This window comes from Fusarium redolens (assembly GCF_020744475.1).
Source record: "Fusarium redolens strain MPI-CAGE-AT-0023 chromosome Unknown BKA55scaffold_22, whole genome shotgun sequence".
Taxonomy (NCBI): domain Eukaryota; kingdom Fungi; phylum Ascomycota; class Sordariomycetes; order Hypocreales; family Nectriaceae; genus Fusarium; species Fusarium redolens.
Window position 1 is genome coordinate 614,510 of NW_025763685.1, and position 16,176 is coordinate 630,685.

The window sequence follows — 16,176 nt, forward strand, 5'->3', positions numbered from 1 at the left end:
ATTCCGTCTTCCGTGCCAAAACTGCATTTTCGTTTCCGAATATGGCATGCATCGCATGTCTGGCGCGTGACAATCCCTGTTGAAGAAGTTTTGGCACCATGAAGTGGAGGTACGTTATCGTTTGAGTTGCTAGCCATGATTGCATAACCTTGCTAGCAGATGAGGATGAATTTGTTGCACTGCTGAAAATGGACGAGTCACAGCTAGCTTCTTGTTAACGAGAAAAAGACTGATGTGACATTAACAAATACTGTATCGCCCCTCTTCGGCTTCCATTTCTGCTAGATACCGAACAGAAAACGCAGCCAATGGGAATGTATCGGGAAATCTACGACTGATCTGCTTATCTTAGCACAATTTCCCTTATATCGCGCTAATAGTCCCATATAAATCGTTTTCACTTCAGCTATCTCATCTTGGGTAGATAAAATATGGTCTCTTAAACCTCAATTATAAGCTCAGAGGGCAAATAGCTACTTGTTACATGTTGCAGACTGCAAACTAAGATGGTAGCTTCCCGGACTTGGGGTGACTAATGCTAGCCATCGTCTCATATAGTGTTTATAGGAGGAAACATCATCTTACGAGGTTCGTATTATTAAATAACACATCAGCCATGGCATTGCTAGTCTTATTGCCCTAATACAAAGTATAGAGAACTGCTTAAGTATTATGGATCCAGAGCATACCAACAGATGTTCCCGATTGAACTATCACGGCAGTATTGGGGTTGCTGTAAGAATATTTCAGGCAATAGCATTAATATGGAAACCCATATCTATCGTCATGCGATCCGTGCCGTCGGATTCCTAGTCTCCATTGAATCCGATAAGCAGAGCGACTTGGTCGTCAAATCTGACCAGATCAGCTGCTTCTTCAATAGCTTTTATAGCATCCTGTCGTTTGCAGGCACCAAAACGTAAACCTCTATGCTTGCCGCCTACAGGACTAAACGGTGGTAGCTTGTTTGTCTTTAGCGCAACCCCATTCCGGCTGGAATTCAATAGTCTTGACGAGCCACGAGCTCTTTGCTGCCACTTGCTTCCATGATCCCAGAGCCGAATAGCATCGCTCCTGGATTCTGGTTCTCGATGATGCTGAGCAGAAGTTGATGTACAGCCTGCCAGTGCCTCTGATACCGAGCCTAAAGTCATAAAGGCCGCTTTTATCAGTCGTTAGGATTCCTTTGGCTTGCAAGTACCATGCCGGTGCTAGATCTGGGTGCTTATAATCCAGGAAGAAACGGTTAGAGTCTGTGAGAACGCGCTTGTTTATTGATTTTCTATTTATAGTTGTTATGGGTTCATTATAGGCTCTCCACGCGGAACCTCGTTCTCTTGCTCCGTTCTGAGAACATTACCTAGCTGCGGTAGTAGCTGGTAACATATTGCGCCTTGGATAAACACGGTCTCTTCGCACTGCTTGGCGATGCCTTGATAGGGCGAGATACTCTAGTATGGGAGGCAGTAGGCGCTATCCCTTCCGTAGAAACCATTAATCTTTGCATCAGGTCTAATAACAGCAGTTGTCTTGGATTTGCAAAAGGGAGGACGTTTTTGTTATTCTCGAGGAGGACGATGGATTCGGATGCTACTCGTCGCAGAAGGGCTTGGTCTTTCAAGCGGTTTACCCTTTCTTCTGGTGCATTCTAGGGCACTCCAGAGGCCTTTGTCCAGTTAATGGGCAGCGCTTCAGTGACCTTGTTGAACATGACGGCATAGGGTAATACTCCCCCTCTCTATCTGCTTGGACCAGGCATCTCAAGATCAACGCTAGCCTGGACAGACCCTGTAGTGCTGTAGGTACCGAACCTGGAAATGAAACGAGAGATCAGAGAGGTCATTAATCAGGAGACCTTTGGACCAGCTTACCAATCACTCTTAACGAGCCTATCAGACTGCCATTCGTCTCTCAAAATATTCCGCAGCAGTATATGGCTCTCTGAAACATGAATACCCTTGACCTTGTTGTGTGCTATCGTAATCGTCTGTGGTTTGACTATGGAAATGATACGCATGAATGGTAGTAGGCATATCTCATGCATAGCACGCTGTGTGACTATGACATCAACCGCCATGCGCTCATATTCCATGTCATTGCAGACAGAATGCTTGAGGGTTGCTGTAATGTTTTCCTGCTGGACACTTCGGTCATAGTATCCAGCTAGAGCCCCAGATAGAAACCTGTCTTCAGAAAAGAGATTTGAAGCCACGACCGCCTAATGGGCTCCCCTGTATATCAAGCGTCGGACCAAGAATGTCAACAGTTTCTTTGGCCTTGCAGCTGACTGAACTCGGCCATCAGGGCTGTATCAAACGTCGTACCGAGGGACGTTCGCATGAAAGACATGATGAAGGTATACTGTCGAAGAGTCTTGAGCCTCGTGCGCCGTTCTGTTCATGAGAGTCGAAAGATGGTATTCCGTGCCGTGAGGTAATGGCGTCGTGCGCCAAAAGTCCTTGTCTTTCAATATGTTAATGCAACGAGAACAGAGTTCCCTTTTGGGCAGAATTTGATTTACCTACAATCAGAGTCACCCTCTCGTCCACTGTCAGTTAGGAGAGGGAAGAGGCGCCCATCGACATGCAGCTCGTCTTCTAAATGGACGGCGACATGATAACAACAGTGTTTAACCAAAACTTGATTAGGTGTGGCGTGTGAGGATTTGTGATAGAGAGTGAAAAGAATCAGTATCGATGGCAACCATGTTATCTCCTTTTTACAGCTACGTCAAATGAAATTAGCTATCTGGAGTCCCCATCCGCAAAGAATGAATACATGGTTCAGTCATGGGTCTGAGCTACTCTTATTCCGGCAATTCTCCGCCTTCTCTGCCAACCTTTCTCCATCCGTATCTCCCCGTCCGGCCTTTACCCACCTATTTTTCCACCTATTTCTCCGCAGTGACACTAACTAAAGTTGACCCGGTCTCGGAATCGGCGTAGGTGAGGTAAACATGTCAGCTGCGAATCGCTCCAGATCTGTTTTATCAAGCGCGGAGCTGAATGAACCGCCGCTAATTCAACCCCAGATGATCCTTGTCGCCTCTATTGGGTATTTCCAGTCCCCCGGAATCTTGACCCTGCCTGAACAGCTATCATCCACTAGCCAGGATTCCAAAATAAGAATGTCTATAAGTCGAAGGAGATTCCCTGAGATGGAGATGACTTCAGTTCCAAAACAAAACACTCTTGTAATCATCCATCCATTTGCGCATCAATTCTTCAATTGACGTCTTTGTAAAACACTCACTGCTGACTCGGACATCATGGGTGCCAAAGACACTCCAGTCAAGGCAGACAACACTGTCGATTACCAGTTGGGTTCAATCTTGCCTTCTGATAAACTTTGGTATCGCCAGACCCATCTCCTGAAACTCAACTTTATTATCTTGTCCCTGGTCTTGTTTGGTAAGTTGAATCTACCCCATCTGCCTAATATTTTAGAGTTGACGTAGTGTCGATAGCCTTTGCCAACGGATACGATGGCTCTTTGATAAATGGTCTATAAGCCCTTCCCAAGTGGAACGCTTTCATAGATATGCCTACCGGCGCTTGGCTTGGCTTTATCAATGCTATCTACTAGGCAATGAACGGTGCTGCCTTCTTTATCGCAGCTAGGACGTCTAATAAATATAGCTGCAGGTTAAGTATCTATACAGGCTATGTTTTCCTTGTTACTGGTACTATTCTTTAAATAGCTGCCTTTAACCTGGCTGCCTTTATTGTCGCTTGCCCAGAGGTTTTTGAAGCTTTGGAAATTCTGGTGGATGGGGGCTTCCGCAGAGGATCCGACATTGTCAAGGCTATCTGCCTGGGCGCCTCTGCCATCGGTCTCGGCAGACCATTCATGTATGCTGTCAACTACGGCCAGCAGGGTGTAGAGCACGCCGTGAACAGTAAGTTGCTAATATACCCCTTTCGATCCCCAGCAATGTCTAATATGTGCACAAAATAGTTCTACGCGATGAGATCCAGACTACTATGCGACTATGTGGCATCAGGAATCTGATACAGGATTCAGACCCAACGTGTCTGAATACAACCGAGGTCGATTATTTAGTCTACCAGCCAAACCAGTCGTATGCGAAACGGTGGGACAAGAGACAATCTCGCCTGTAGTTAAGTTACCTTTATAGTTAAAGCTTTTATAAAGTGTTAGTTATGTGTAATTTCCAGAGCTATTATATTAAACTACTAGAAGTGTATTTACTAACCTTATAATTAACTTATAAACTTAATACTGCTATAACCTTCTAATTATCCTAAACCTTCTTTTTATAAATTATTTATATAACCTTTATTTATTAAAGTTTTCCCTTTTTATATTAGTTATTTTATTTATAAATCTTTATTTATATATTAATTAAGGATAACTTATAACCTAAGCTTAATTTATTTTTTAATAAATTTAAACTTCTTTTTTTTTTTTTACCTTTTAGCTAGCTTTTAATAAGGCATTTAAGGTATTACTTTCTTACTTACTAACTTATTTAACCTATAAAAAAAGGTCTTTAATAATAGAAGTTAAAATATAAATACTAAGAATAGCTAATTAAAAGATTAAATAGTTAAAAAGCCTTTTATATTTTTAAATATTAAAAATATCTTAAATTTTATAATTTATAACTTTAATAGTATTAAAGCTAGGTTTATAATTAAAAATTCTTTTAAAATTCTTAATATTATTTAGGTTAAGAGGTAATTAATTAATATATTAATCTTAAAACTAATTAAAGTAAATTATATAAATAAGCTTTCTTTTTAAATAGTATTAATTTATTTTCTTATTATTTTATAAAATTCTTAGTTTTTATAATATAAAGTTAAATAATCTTAATAGATATATTAAAGCTTTTTATACCTCTTAAAGTTTAATAAAAGAGTTATAATTTAGGTTTTCCTCTTATTAATATTTATATTATAGTAATTAGTTAGGCATAATAGGATTCTTAGTTAGGGAGAGCATTAATTATTACACCGGCTCCCTGGTCGCTCTGGTGGCTTTGATAACAAGCTGTTGTTCGTCTGATGCACGCAGGCATGGCTGGCTTTCGGGGCCTGTTTACGAGGCATCAGAGTCAGCATCTGCACCAGCTGCTGTGTCTGCAGTGGGCGTGCAATTCGCCGGGCCGAGGGCTTGCTGGTTCGATTGTGGATCAGTGGAGAAGCCCATGTGTGATTCGTGTGACAAGGTTCGGATGTCATCTACTTGAGCCGGATATAATACTGACATGGTACCCATACGGACGGTAGCATCCGATTCAGTCATACTATGTTTGGTGTCCGTAATACCTATTTTCGAAATGTTAGGTCATGCACCAGAAAGAGTCGTAGTATCGAAAACTTACCCAAATGTTCTACAACGCTAGACCTCATAGGTGTTGTGCAGCATGATTGCGAGTTGTCAAAATCATGGCCCTCGACATCATCCTAATCTCCTGTATCAGAGGAGTCGTCATCAGAGATCCAGATGGCGGCGTCCCTGGATTCTCCAGAAGCCGAGGCGGCCTCTTCATCGCGTAGAGCAGCTTGATGACCAGGGGAGATGAAGTTATGCCGCAAATCCTGCTACTCAGCCTCAGAGGTTGTCGACGCCATGTTGGAATTGCCGAAGAGTTGCAAGTCAAGGGATAAGGGATTGTTCTAGCAGCACGACCAAGCGAAGGATGAGGGTAAATTGTCTGACTTATATGCTCGAAACCGAGCCTTAGAAGCCCTATGGCCATTGTAGCCTAGGCTGGTCGCTTCCTGCTGTCTCCCATTGCTCTCCGAGGCTCGGGCAGTTCTGATGGAGGTGGCAGACATGTACTCTCTTCTCCCTTATATCAATCAATTCACTGCTGGGCCATACCGGCTGGCCAGATAGTTCCATCCTCATATCATCTTCTAGTATATCATCAGTGATCCACACCACCCGCTAGGAAGGCAGAGTTTTCAGAGGTGCCAATTGAGGCAGGTGTTGATGGCTGTTGGGTGCAGACAACCCTGAGGCGTCGTCCAGGCGCTGTACGAACGGTAATGCTCGATCGCTCCCTCGTGATCGTGAAGATGATCCACTTCTGACCACAATGATGTCGACTGGCGGGGGCGAGGGTCTCGGGCAGGCTCGCCAGCACAAATGCATCTGAAGAATAATCCAAAGAACTTGTCAAGTCTGGTCTGGTATTCTTCAATGGTAAGGACGGTAAAGCCACCACCTGCGGAGGAACGTAGATCTGAAATCTGATGTCGCCATACACCGATGACCTCTGAAGCCGTCTCCGGGCGCGTTTAGCGGCAACGTCTTGCTTCGCTTTCCCCTCCCTTGTGTCTTATTTGCGAGGCCGACCATGTTTTCTGGGTGTTTGAGGCATGGCAGACACGACAGAATGTGATGGATAGAAAACAATAGAGTACTGGCCATTACGAATTGAGATGCCCCTGAAATGACTGTTAAATCTTGATTAGGCTGGTTTGATGACCGCAAAAATTGAAGAACTTAGTGTGTGACCGCAACCCGATGGCTTTTTTTAACGCCTGATCACGGTGTATAGAATCCTTGCTACTGTTGGCTGCTTAGGAAGGACACTTCAATGGATCGATAATGAGTGGGATGGCTCGGACCCGCGTATCCATTGCTGCGACGAGGTAATCAGCACCGCCCAACGCTCCCCTTCAGACAATGGCGGTTGCTTCCAAGCCCATTGATCAAGTCGGCCTGTCTCTTTTGACCTGCTGACCCGAGGTATCACGGGTATCGACACTCCTGCCCTAATCGGCCTTTAACCCTGCGATTCCTGATTGGCCAATGCTTGAATGGGGCATGGTAAGCGGAGGAACATCCACAAGCAGCTAGGTCTCTGTTGCCTGTTGATTATTGGGGTCAGGCGTACATAAAGGCGTGGTATTCCAGACTCGCATGGGCACGGATCTAGATCTGAGGTAATATTTACGCTTAAATCCTTCTTTATCTTGACTTCTTTGCCACAAGCCACGAAATGTCCGGCAGCCCATCAACGACAGATGCATCAACGCCAACCGCCAAAACGCCCGCCATCACACACTCCGCGACATTAACAGTTCCGCATTTTACTCCGCCGTCGGGATGCCTCGATCTCGCCAATATCTGGTACGAGGAGGCCCCGTGCTCCTTAAGCACTGGCTGGTTCTTTAAAGCAACAACTAAACCTCAACCGCGGTGCAATTATTTCAACCTTAATCACGGCTTTGAATACAATTCCACGATAATCTCAACAGATACTTGCCTTCCAGGATCCCTTCACGCTGCTACACAATGCCCAGAGTACTACACTCCCGTAGGGACCCGCGTCACGGAACGTGGAACCATGACGAGCCAGGAAATTTTCTGTTGCCCCACGTGAGTATTGCTAGAAATAGTCAGTCTCTGTACGCCCTTGTTGACTCCTGCGAAATACAGAACTTATAACTTCTACTATGACGTGGCTACGTTGACGGACCAAGGAGGCAGTTCTGCTTCTCTGTTCTTCACGGAATGCGTCGCCTCAAGCCCCTCGTTCCCAGGCCGCGCGCCATGGACACTGACCGTCTCCGAGACCGTCTCCGAGTGGGCAGAGGGCAGTATCTTTAAAATGACCAAGACTTCAAGGACGAGAGAATTCGATCCCAAGGATGACGTCCTCCTGGCTCCCGCTGTCACGATATCGTTCGTCATTGACACGGACGGCAAGACATGCGCCCCGGACTGCGAGCATCCTTGGACGGGCGGACTATGGCCAATGCCGCCACCGACATACACAAGCCCGCCATCGGGAAGTGACTCGTCGTATGGGATGCAGGGCCTAGTTGTGTTTATTGGAACCATGTCAGCGGTCGGGTTTGTTATTTTCGTAGCGTTTGGTTGGTGCTGTTTTCGTACCTGGAAAAGGACGAGGATGGAACGAGAGACGTCGTTAGAGTTGGTCCAGTAGGGTTAGACGAGCACTAGTAACTAGATAGATAAACAGATCTATTATACCTAGTAGGCCACTGCCTATAAGGCTTTAAAAACTAAGTATATATATATATTACTAATTAATATTTTAATCTTATAAAGGCTAATAGTATTCCTTATAATATTTAGTAATTAATAAATTAATTTTAATAGGAAATAAAAATATATTAATATAAAATAAGGTAATTAATAGATATATTTTAAAGTAATTAATAAAGTCTAGTTTACTTATAATAAGTAATATATTTTATATAAAAGCTTATAAGTGTTTTAATTTTTATTATTAAATTATAATAAAATACTGTTATTTATAAGTAATATCTTAAATATGATTAATTATTAGACTTAAATATAAATATTAAATTTAATATTTCTTAGTTAATAAAGGTTTAGCACTTTTATAAAACTTAGCCTTTATATTATAAATATATTAATATAAACTTAATATAAATTAATTTATTTTATACGAAATTATAACTATTATATAATAACTGCTAAAAAACTTTTATTAGTAATATTAATAAAGAAAGTCTTACTTTAATTTATAATATTAAAAGCCCTTATTAACTAAGCCTTAATAATACTATATAACTTAGTATTTTCTATTACCTTTAACTTATTTATAATTTTAACATTATATTAAAGTATTTATTTACCTTATTTTTTATAACTGCCTTTCTTAATAATAAAGGCATATTAAACTAATTAATTATTATTATACATTAATTAACTTAATCTTAGTAATTTCTTTTTTATATTTTAATTAATACTTTTTTATAATAAAAGAATTAATTAAAATAAAGGTAATTATAAAAACTATACTTAAAATATATATATAAACCCTTATAAATAGTAGTACTTTTATTATTATACTTCTAATTATAATAAGTATATTATAAATAGTATTTATAGCCCTCCTTAGCTTAATACTTTAAGTTTTAAGGTTTATAATAACTATAAGATATAATAAGAAAACTAATATTTTTAATTAAAATTACTTATATCTTTTAGTTTTATATAGTGTTTAATTTTAAAATTATATAAATATAATAAAGAAATAAATATTTTATAAATTTAAATTAGACTTATTAATATAAGATTAAAATAAAAGAGATAAATATAAGTTTTAAAAATATAACTTAATAAAAAGGAGATATTAATTATAAATCTTATAGTTATATTATATATATTTAATAAATCTTTACTAGGTAAGTAATAACCTATTTTTCTTATATTTTATATTATATTATTAATTTCCTTTTAATAATTTAAGTTATTTTTTATCATCTAATTATACCTTTTTTTTAATAATTTTATATAATGTTTCTTAATTATTTCTTTTAGGTTTTTTATAAAGGCTTTTTATTTTATTAGAAATTATTCTTATAATTCTCTAATAAAGCAATTTTATATAAGTTGTATTTCTTAATTTTATTTTTATTATTAAAGGTAATTATATTAGCTATATTATATATTCTTTTATATATTTTAAGTATTTAAATATATATACCTATATATAAATCTTATATATTATAACCCTAATAATTATATTATATATATATTATATTCTTTTTTAATTATTATAACCCTTATTAAACTTAATTAATATTAAGACTTTATACTTATAATTAATTTATTAAAGTAAATATTTAATTAATATAATTAATATAAAGCTTATTATAATATTATTACTTAAGTATTATTTTACTGTATTTATTATTATTACTTTATCTTATAACCTAATTTAATTTATTATAAACTAGCTAAACTAGTTTTAATTTACTATTCTTTATAGTTTTTTCCTAAATACTAAAACCTTTATTTTTTAATTTAACCTCTTCCCCCTTTTTTCCCTCTTACTTCCCCTCTTTTACCTTATAATTACCTTTATTTCTTATAATAAAATATTTATGCTTTTAATTTAATTAATTAAACCTTGCTTTTTAATTCTTTAAATTATACTAAGTATATAATATTATTACTAGCTAATATAATATTATTAATAAAGGTCTATTACTATAATAATATACTTATACCCGTTTTTAACTAATTAGCTAGGCCTTTTAATACTTTCTTTTAATATTTAATATATTTAATAAGGTAATTATTTTATATAATACCTTTAATTAATATTTAGTAATTAAAGATAATAAGATTAACTTATTAGATTAATTATAATTTATTAATATAAGGTAGGTATTTACTTATAATTTTATAATAATAAAGGTTAAAATATAAGCTTTAGATTCTTATAATATAGATATTATTAATATTAATTAATTAAGTAGTTTTATATTTATTAATTACCTTAACTAAATAATTATAACCAAGTTAATTATTATTAATAATAATTATATAATAATATATTTTAAATAATAAGAGTTATAATTTTAAGCTTATTTTATTATAGAGCTTTATAATTATAATAATAATAATAATTATATTAAGAGGTTAATAATAAAGAGAGAATTTGATTTATTATTAATAAGGGAAATATCTTCTTTATACTTATAAATTAAGGCTATTTATTTAATTAAATCTTAAGGTTTAAGGCAGTAGCTATATAATCTATTAACTTAATATTAAGGTTATTATGTTTTTTTAGTATAGTATATAATACTATATATTATATTTATATTAAAAAAATAAAATACTATTATTATATTACTATATATATAGCTATAGTATTACTCTTCTCTTAATATTTATAAAATAAAAGGTAAAAATTACTTTTAAGTCTTTTATTATTTAATTTTATTATTCTTTTTTATAATAAAATTAAAAGTAAACTCTTAATAGCTTTAAAGCCTTAAGCTAAGTAATTAGTAAAGAAGATTATTACTAATATTATAAATTATATTTTTATTATAGTTTATTATAGAGATAAATACTTTTATAATATATAAAATCTATTATATTTTTATAAGCTAATAAGTTTTAATTTACCTTTTAAAATATCTTATTTTAAAATATAATTACTATTAAGAAAGTAATAATTAGATAATTAAATTAATACTTATAAGATACTTTAATAAAAACTTTAATAAATAATAGTTATTATACTTTATTTAATTTTAAACTTATAATAGTAATCGCGGACTCGCTGCTGCCGCCTCCGGTTTAGCGGCACCGCCCGTTCGGGCAAGGTGCACTCGCCGCCCACCAACCCGACCGTCCATCACGTGACCATCCTCTATATAAGACGGCGACGTCCTCGGCGCCTGTGAACATGTATCTTTGACCTCTCTCTTCTCCCATGCTCCGCCAATTCGTGTTCACCCTTTCTCTTGTTCCTGCAAGCATTACTGCCCTTCAGCCTAGCTCCTCCGCCCATCCTGCCGCGTCATCCTTCTACATTGGAATGAAGTTCTCCTTCCGCCGGGGGGATTGACCGACCATCGCGATGCTTGCATCGTCCCCAATTCCAGATTGCAGACTTGTACTAGACACTGGTCTACGATTCCTGTTCAACCTATTCTCTGACACTATTGCCAACTCTACAATGCGCTTCGCACGGCTCTCCTTCCCGCCTTCATCTCACAGAATCTAACCATGTCAATTGTCTAGAAGTGTACCCTCGGTCGGGCCTCCTCACAGCGTTGCGATGCTTTTCAGGCAGCAGCAGAGCATCTCGCGATTCTTGTGAGGCCTCCAACAGACGCTCGGCCAATGGCAGAAATGCCGCAGTGGCTCATCAATGCCCCCAAGGCATGACGGAGGATGGTGCCATCTCGGGCCCGCCTCCTGAAACTGGCACGGGTGGCTCCAGAGGCCTCTGGCACGAACTTACTCCCCGATTGGTTCTTAGAGCGGGCAGAGCGGGCGAACTGTGTGATCACGAGTCGCTTGACGGCTCCCAAGTCGTCATTCCCCTGTTCAGGGGCTGCCGAGACTACCCGCCGCTTGGGAGGGGCGTTCCCTCGATTTCCGCCTGCCAGCCCCGGGCTCAGCCGTTCCTATCCTGCTTGTGATGGCTCACCAGCCTCAAAAACGGGCGGCAGCCAGCATGTCGAGAGGGGTGATTGGGCAAAGAGGAGGAGACGGGGACGGGCGCACTCCGGCGAGTTGTTGGTGTTGCATGCATGCAACCTCGGTTGTCTCAATGTTGCGGGATCATGAGACGTTTATGACGGCATCTGGAGCTCCTGAGTTCTCTGAATGGTTCAAGTTCGCGGCTGTGACGATCAACATATGCAGGCGCAGCGTCGAGCTCTATCACGGTGAGACAGAAGAGCTAATGCTGCCGGAAACTTCCTACCCCATGCTTTTTGACCAACTGGAGATCACGCGTCGTGCGTGAACAGCCCAACAGCCATCAAGACCTGCCCCATCTGGCATCTCCGAGAACTCTGCCTTACCATCGAGTGGCGTGGATCCCTGATGATGTGCGAGAAGATGAAGCGAGGGGGGAATCATCTGTTCAGCACAGTCGCCTGGTGTGGCCCGGCAGTGGAGTGATTGGCACAAAGGGGAAGCGGTTACGTGTCTGCCTCCTCCATCCGACCCGCCCTGGTCTTGGACAACAAAGGGAGACAGCAGGAAGACACCGGGCTGGGCTCCTGCAGGCTATGGGACTCGTGTGGTTCAGCTGCGAGCATATAAGCTGGACGATGCCCGCCCGTCTTCCGCTTCATCGTACTGCCAGAGCAACCCCCTTATAGCTTGGCTTCCAAACACACGGCAACTCCAATATGACATCGACTACATCTATCACTCTTCCTGCTTCCCCAGCGGCCACTGTATCGCTGTGCAACGAAGACGCCCTCTCGGCTACTGGAGAATCCAAGAACGCTGCCATTTGGATTTCCGATGACGGCTCTGATACGGAAGATGAAGACGACGATGAGGGTCAAGCCTTTGACGATTCGCAATCTTGTGCAACATCTACGTCGATCAGCATCGCAGACCATTTGGGTAAGTACTAGCCATTACTTCTTTTTGGTGATATGTCCTAACCACTGGTGTATAGATAGCACAGGCACCAATCATGGCGCAACGGAACCAGAGGCCGCCCCCAGGGTGGTCGCGGCGCCAACAGTACCGACGGCTCAAGCGGAAGATGCCCTAGCTTCGCCAAATGAGCCACGAGGGCCCCACCGAGCCGACGCTGAACGGATCCAGCAATCTTCTTGTGAGATGAATCACATACTCACCAGAGATATCTCTGCTTGTCAAGATGTCAATTTTGCAAACCCGCCCATCAGCCCCGAAAGCCAGCTATGCCTAGGTGTGGCAGACGGACAACAGCTTCACCCAGTACCTAACAGCGAACCGGGCAACATGACGATCGATGCTATCTCTAACCAAGGGTCTTGTCAGGAGGCCCAGAGTCCTCTGGACTCCCCCTCAGTGTGTACACATTATTCACATACTGCCAGCCCCGTCGAGGTGGCCCAGACGCCACTCCAGGACAGTGAAGCGTTTGTAAGCACTTTGGGCGATGATAGCATGCCTGGAGCCCATACTCCGTCTCCCACAAAGCTGTCACTCGAATCGCATCAAGAGCAAGTCTTGGATGGCGCAAACTGCGGACCCAGCGATGCCGAGTCCGAGGCCTCAGAGGCTGAATCCGGATCCCCATTTGAAGCCCAAGTGTCTCCCCCGTCTCAGGAGTTGCCGTTCCCGCACTGTTCTCGTCGCAGACCCTCACGTGCCCTCGAAATGGTGCAAGATAAGGACAGCGACGTAGACACTGAAGGTTCTGGCAGTGAGGATGGCCTCGACGTTCCAGAATTTGTGCGTGACGAGGACTATTGTCCTTCGCCTCCAACCGATCAAGGACATGGCTCTGGAGACGATTCCGATGACGAGGAACATCATGGTCGCAAGCGTCGCAAGGTATCTCGATCTCCTCATAGCTCAGTTCGCAGTACCCCCACCAGTGCTCGGAGCTCTCGTCTAAGACGATCGACAAGACGTACCGCACAGTTACCGAGAGGGCGTCAAACGTCTGCATGCGGCATTGAGAGTCCAGCACCATCACAGGCAAGACCAGTCCCCTCCGAGGCCAGGACGTTTCTTGCTCGATTCGAGGAATGGCCTCTCAGAGACGTTTCACTGAAGCGCATCACTGAGGGCGACAAGGCGACATTTCAACTGCAGTTTGTATGGACCCCTGATCTAAGTCAGCCGCATGCTGACAGATCCGTATCGCATCCTAAGAAGGGCAGAGGGCCGGCTAAGGCTTCACCTCCAGCTACCAGATCGTCCGGTGGTAAGTGGACGCTGGAAGAGGAGAACAAGGTACGCACGATGAGACAAGATGGCTGTTCTTGGGCCGAGATCCAGCGCGCCCTTCCACATCGTTCCCAGGGCACGATCCAAGTTCGGTACTCGACTAAACTCAAAAGTTGATTCGGTCTAGTGCTGGAGCTCGAGGCTGTTAGAAGTTATTGATATGGTAGAACACTGAGACATAAAAAAAGAAATACAACATTGTTTTATGATTCATCCTGAACTTTGCCGATGCTGGCGTAGGAATGATCGCTAGTGATAGCTCTCCTACGGTCGTCCGTTCACTGGTTGACCTGAGATGGAGGACGCTTGCTCCCTCCATGTCCGTGGTCAGAGCCTCCCGGTACCGCTGAAATGGGGCACAGCGCGTCGCAGGCGCGTTAGGCAACTCCCTAATCGCAGCACTCGTGAGGACGATTGTCAAGGCCCAGGCTCAGGCCACTCGGTCCGGGACTGATCCTAGCGGCCAATGGTAAATCTGGCAGCCGGGAAGTCAAAACATGTTGAGGTACCGATTTTGATCCCCCATGGCCAGCTCGCGGGAGGCAAAAGCTGATGTGTCATCGCGTTTGCACAGACACATTTGGTAGCAGCGATCCACCCAACAGAGTGGTGGTTCCTGGGCAATGGGGCTGGGCCGGAAGAAGCCGCTAAATGTACCGGTCTATCTCGGTCTGGCCAACGGATATGTGACCCACAACTCCAATAAAGTTACCGGTGGCTAAAACCTCAAATCTCGTCCCGGAGGCAGTTCCTCAGAGCTATTTGCGGGGGGGGGCAACTGAATGGCTAGTTTGCACTCTAGGATAGTTGTATTGAATTGACCTTGCCCTAATATCAACGAATAGGATGTTGCTTAGAACGTATTGTCCGAGTTTGTACTTCGTACAATCTAGCCCCTGAGTGCTCCCAGGGTCATCCCTGTCCGCAACGTGCGGCCCATCGGCATAGGGAGCAGCTGTTCTAGCCAAATTGCAGTAGCGCCGTGCACATATCAGGGGCTCCTGCGATGGCTTAAGTGACCCTAACATTGAGGTTGTTCTACTTTATTCTCGCTGACCGCCCTTTGCAGCTGTACAGAAATTGTAAGAGGTTTGGTAGCATTATGCGAGTTCTAAAGTATATCAACTGCCTCTATGAACTTTCTCTCTTTCACATGCTAAATCTTGGAATCGATGGCACGGCTGTCGGCCCTTGGATCGTCCAATAAAGCCCAAGCCGGATAACGGTTTGATCTATTCGATGATATTAATAAGACTCGCATAATAGTCTCTTTGGCAATAAAAATATCGACGTCATGTCCATGCAATATCCAAGCTACGAACGATCGGTCTTCGTAGTCGAGCAAAGCATGCGGGGCACCATTGGAGCTCTGAGATTCCTTTGTGGCGACCTCCATTTTGGTGGCTTCCCAACTTGTACCGAGACCGCCGGCACCTCTAATGTTTGTTCGCCTTACTTTAGATTATCCCATCAATTGTCTAAAGGATCCGACGCGGTCACTCGCAGGGATTCAATCCAATTACAGCCACGCTATTAGGCTATACCTCTTTCAGCACGGATTTTTCCCCAACCACCGAGTCATCAAGCCATAAGATCATAACAGATAGGCACGCTATCGCCGCTTAATAAACCCTGTAGCAGATACTATCATAACACTGGGGCAAATTGCTTCCAGGAGCCTTCGGCAATTGATGGGATAGGCTGGAAGACGTCCACGTTATTGCACGATGCTTGGGTTTACAGGACCGACAATTGGCCGCTGCTGGCTGCGGAAGTAAAGAGCAAGCTCTGCGAGACGACCGTGGATAGGGATCGGAGTCAGCCTTGATAAATGATGAGCCATGCAGATGTGATACCCTAATCGTTGCCCTATCCCAACAGTGGTCTTAAGGCTCCAAGCCGTACCTTGCCCCAGTGTTACGTCGTTAACAGCTAGCGCCTGCTATGGGGGGCCTCAGGGAGCGTGACTGATAAGGCCATATTACT

At 41.9% G+C, this 16,176-nt stretch overlaps 5 protein-coding genes across 5 annotated transcripts; 4 read left to right on the forward strand and 1 right to left on the reverse strand.

Moving 5' to 3' along the window:
• Positions 1–809: 809 nt before the first annotated feature.
• Positions 810–1,154, reverse strand: BKA55DRAFT_545320 (uncharacterized protein; the record flags this gene model as incomplete). The annotated part of the gene is made up of 1 exon (XM_046190806.1): positions 810–1,154. One exon carries the CDS (start codon positions 1,152–1,154, stop codon positions 810–812), a length of 345 nt encoding a protein of 114 aa, XP_046043264.1.
• A 2,081-nt stretch (positions 1,155–3,235) lies between these two features.
• Positions 3,236–3,618, forward strand: BKA55DRAFT_583153 (uncharacterized protein). Its single transcript, XM_046194177.1, has 2 exons — positions 3,236–3,410; positions 3,467–3,618. The coding sequence occupies exons 1-2, from the start codon at positions 3,269–3,271 to the stop codon at positions 3,508–3,510; spliced, it is 186 nt and encodes a 61-aa protein (XP_046043265.1). The 5' UTR covers positions 3,236–3,268; the 3' UTR covers positions 3,511–3,618.
• A 3,361-nt stretch (positions 3,619–6,979) lies between these two features.
• On the forward strand, positions 6,980–7,930 carry BKA55DRAFT_525734 (uncharacterized protein; the record flags this gene model as incomplete). Its single annotated transcript, XM_046188779.1, has 2 exons — positions 6,980–7,359; positions 7,420–7,930. The coding sequence occupies 2 exons, from the start codon at positions 6,980–6,982 to the stop codon at positions 7,928–7,930; spliced, it is 891 nt and encodes a 296-aa protein (XP_046043266.1).
• Positions 7,931–11,673: 3,743 nt separating this feature from the next.
• On the forward strand, positions 11,674–12,566 carry BKA55DRAFT_715531 (uncharacterized protein; the record flags this gene model as incomplete). Its single annotated transcript, XM_046200887.1, has 2 exons — positions 11,674–11,920; positions 12,096–12,566. The coding sequence occupies 2 exons, from the start codon at positions 11,674–11,676 to the stop codon at positions 12,251–12,253; spliced, it is 405 nt and encodes a 134-aa protein (XP_046043267.1). The 3' UTR covers positions 12,254–12,566.
• A 78-nt stretch (positions 12,567–12,644) lies between these two features.
• Positions 12,645–14,307, forward strand: BKA55DRAFT_598833 (uncharacterized protein; the record flags this gene model as incomplete). Its single annotated transcript, XM_046196292.1, has 4 exons — positions 12,645–12,692; positions 12,741–12,867; positions 12,923–14,196; positions 14,236–14,307. 4 exons carry the CDS (start codon positions 12,645–12,647, stop codon positions 14,305–14,307), a joined length of 1,521 nt encoding a protein of 506 aa, XP_046043268.1.
• Positions 14,308–16,176: the final 1,869 nt, after the last annotated feature.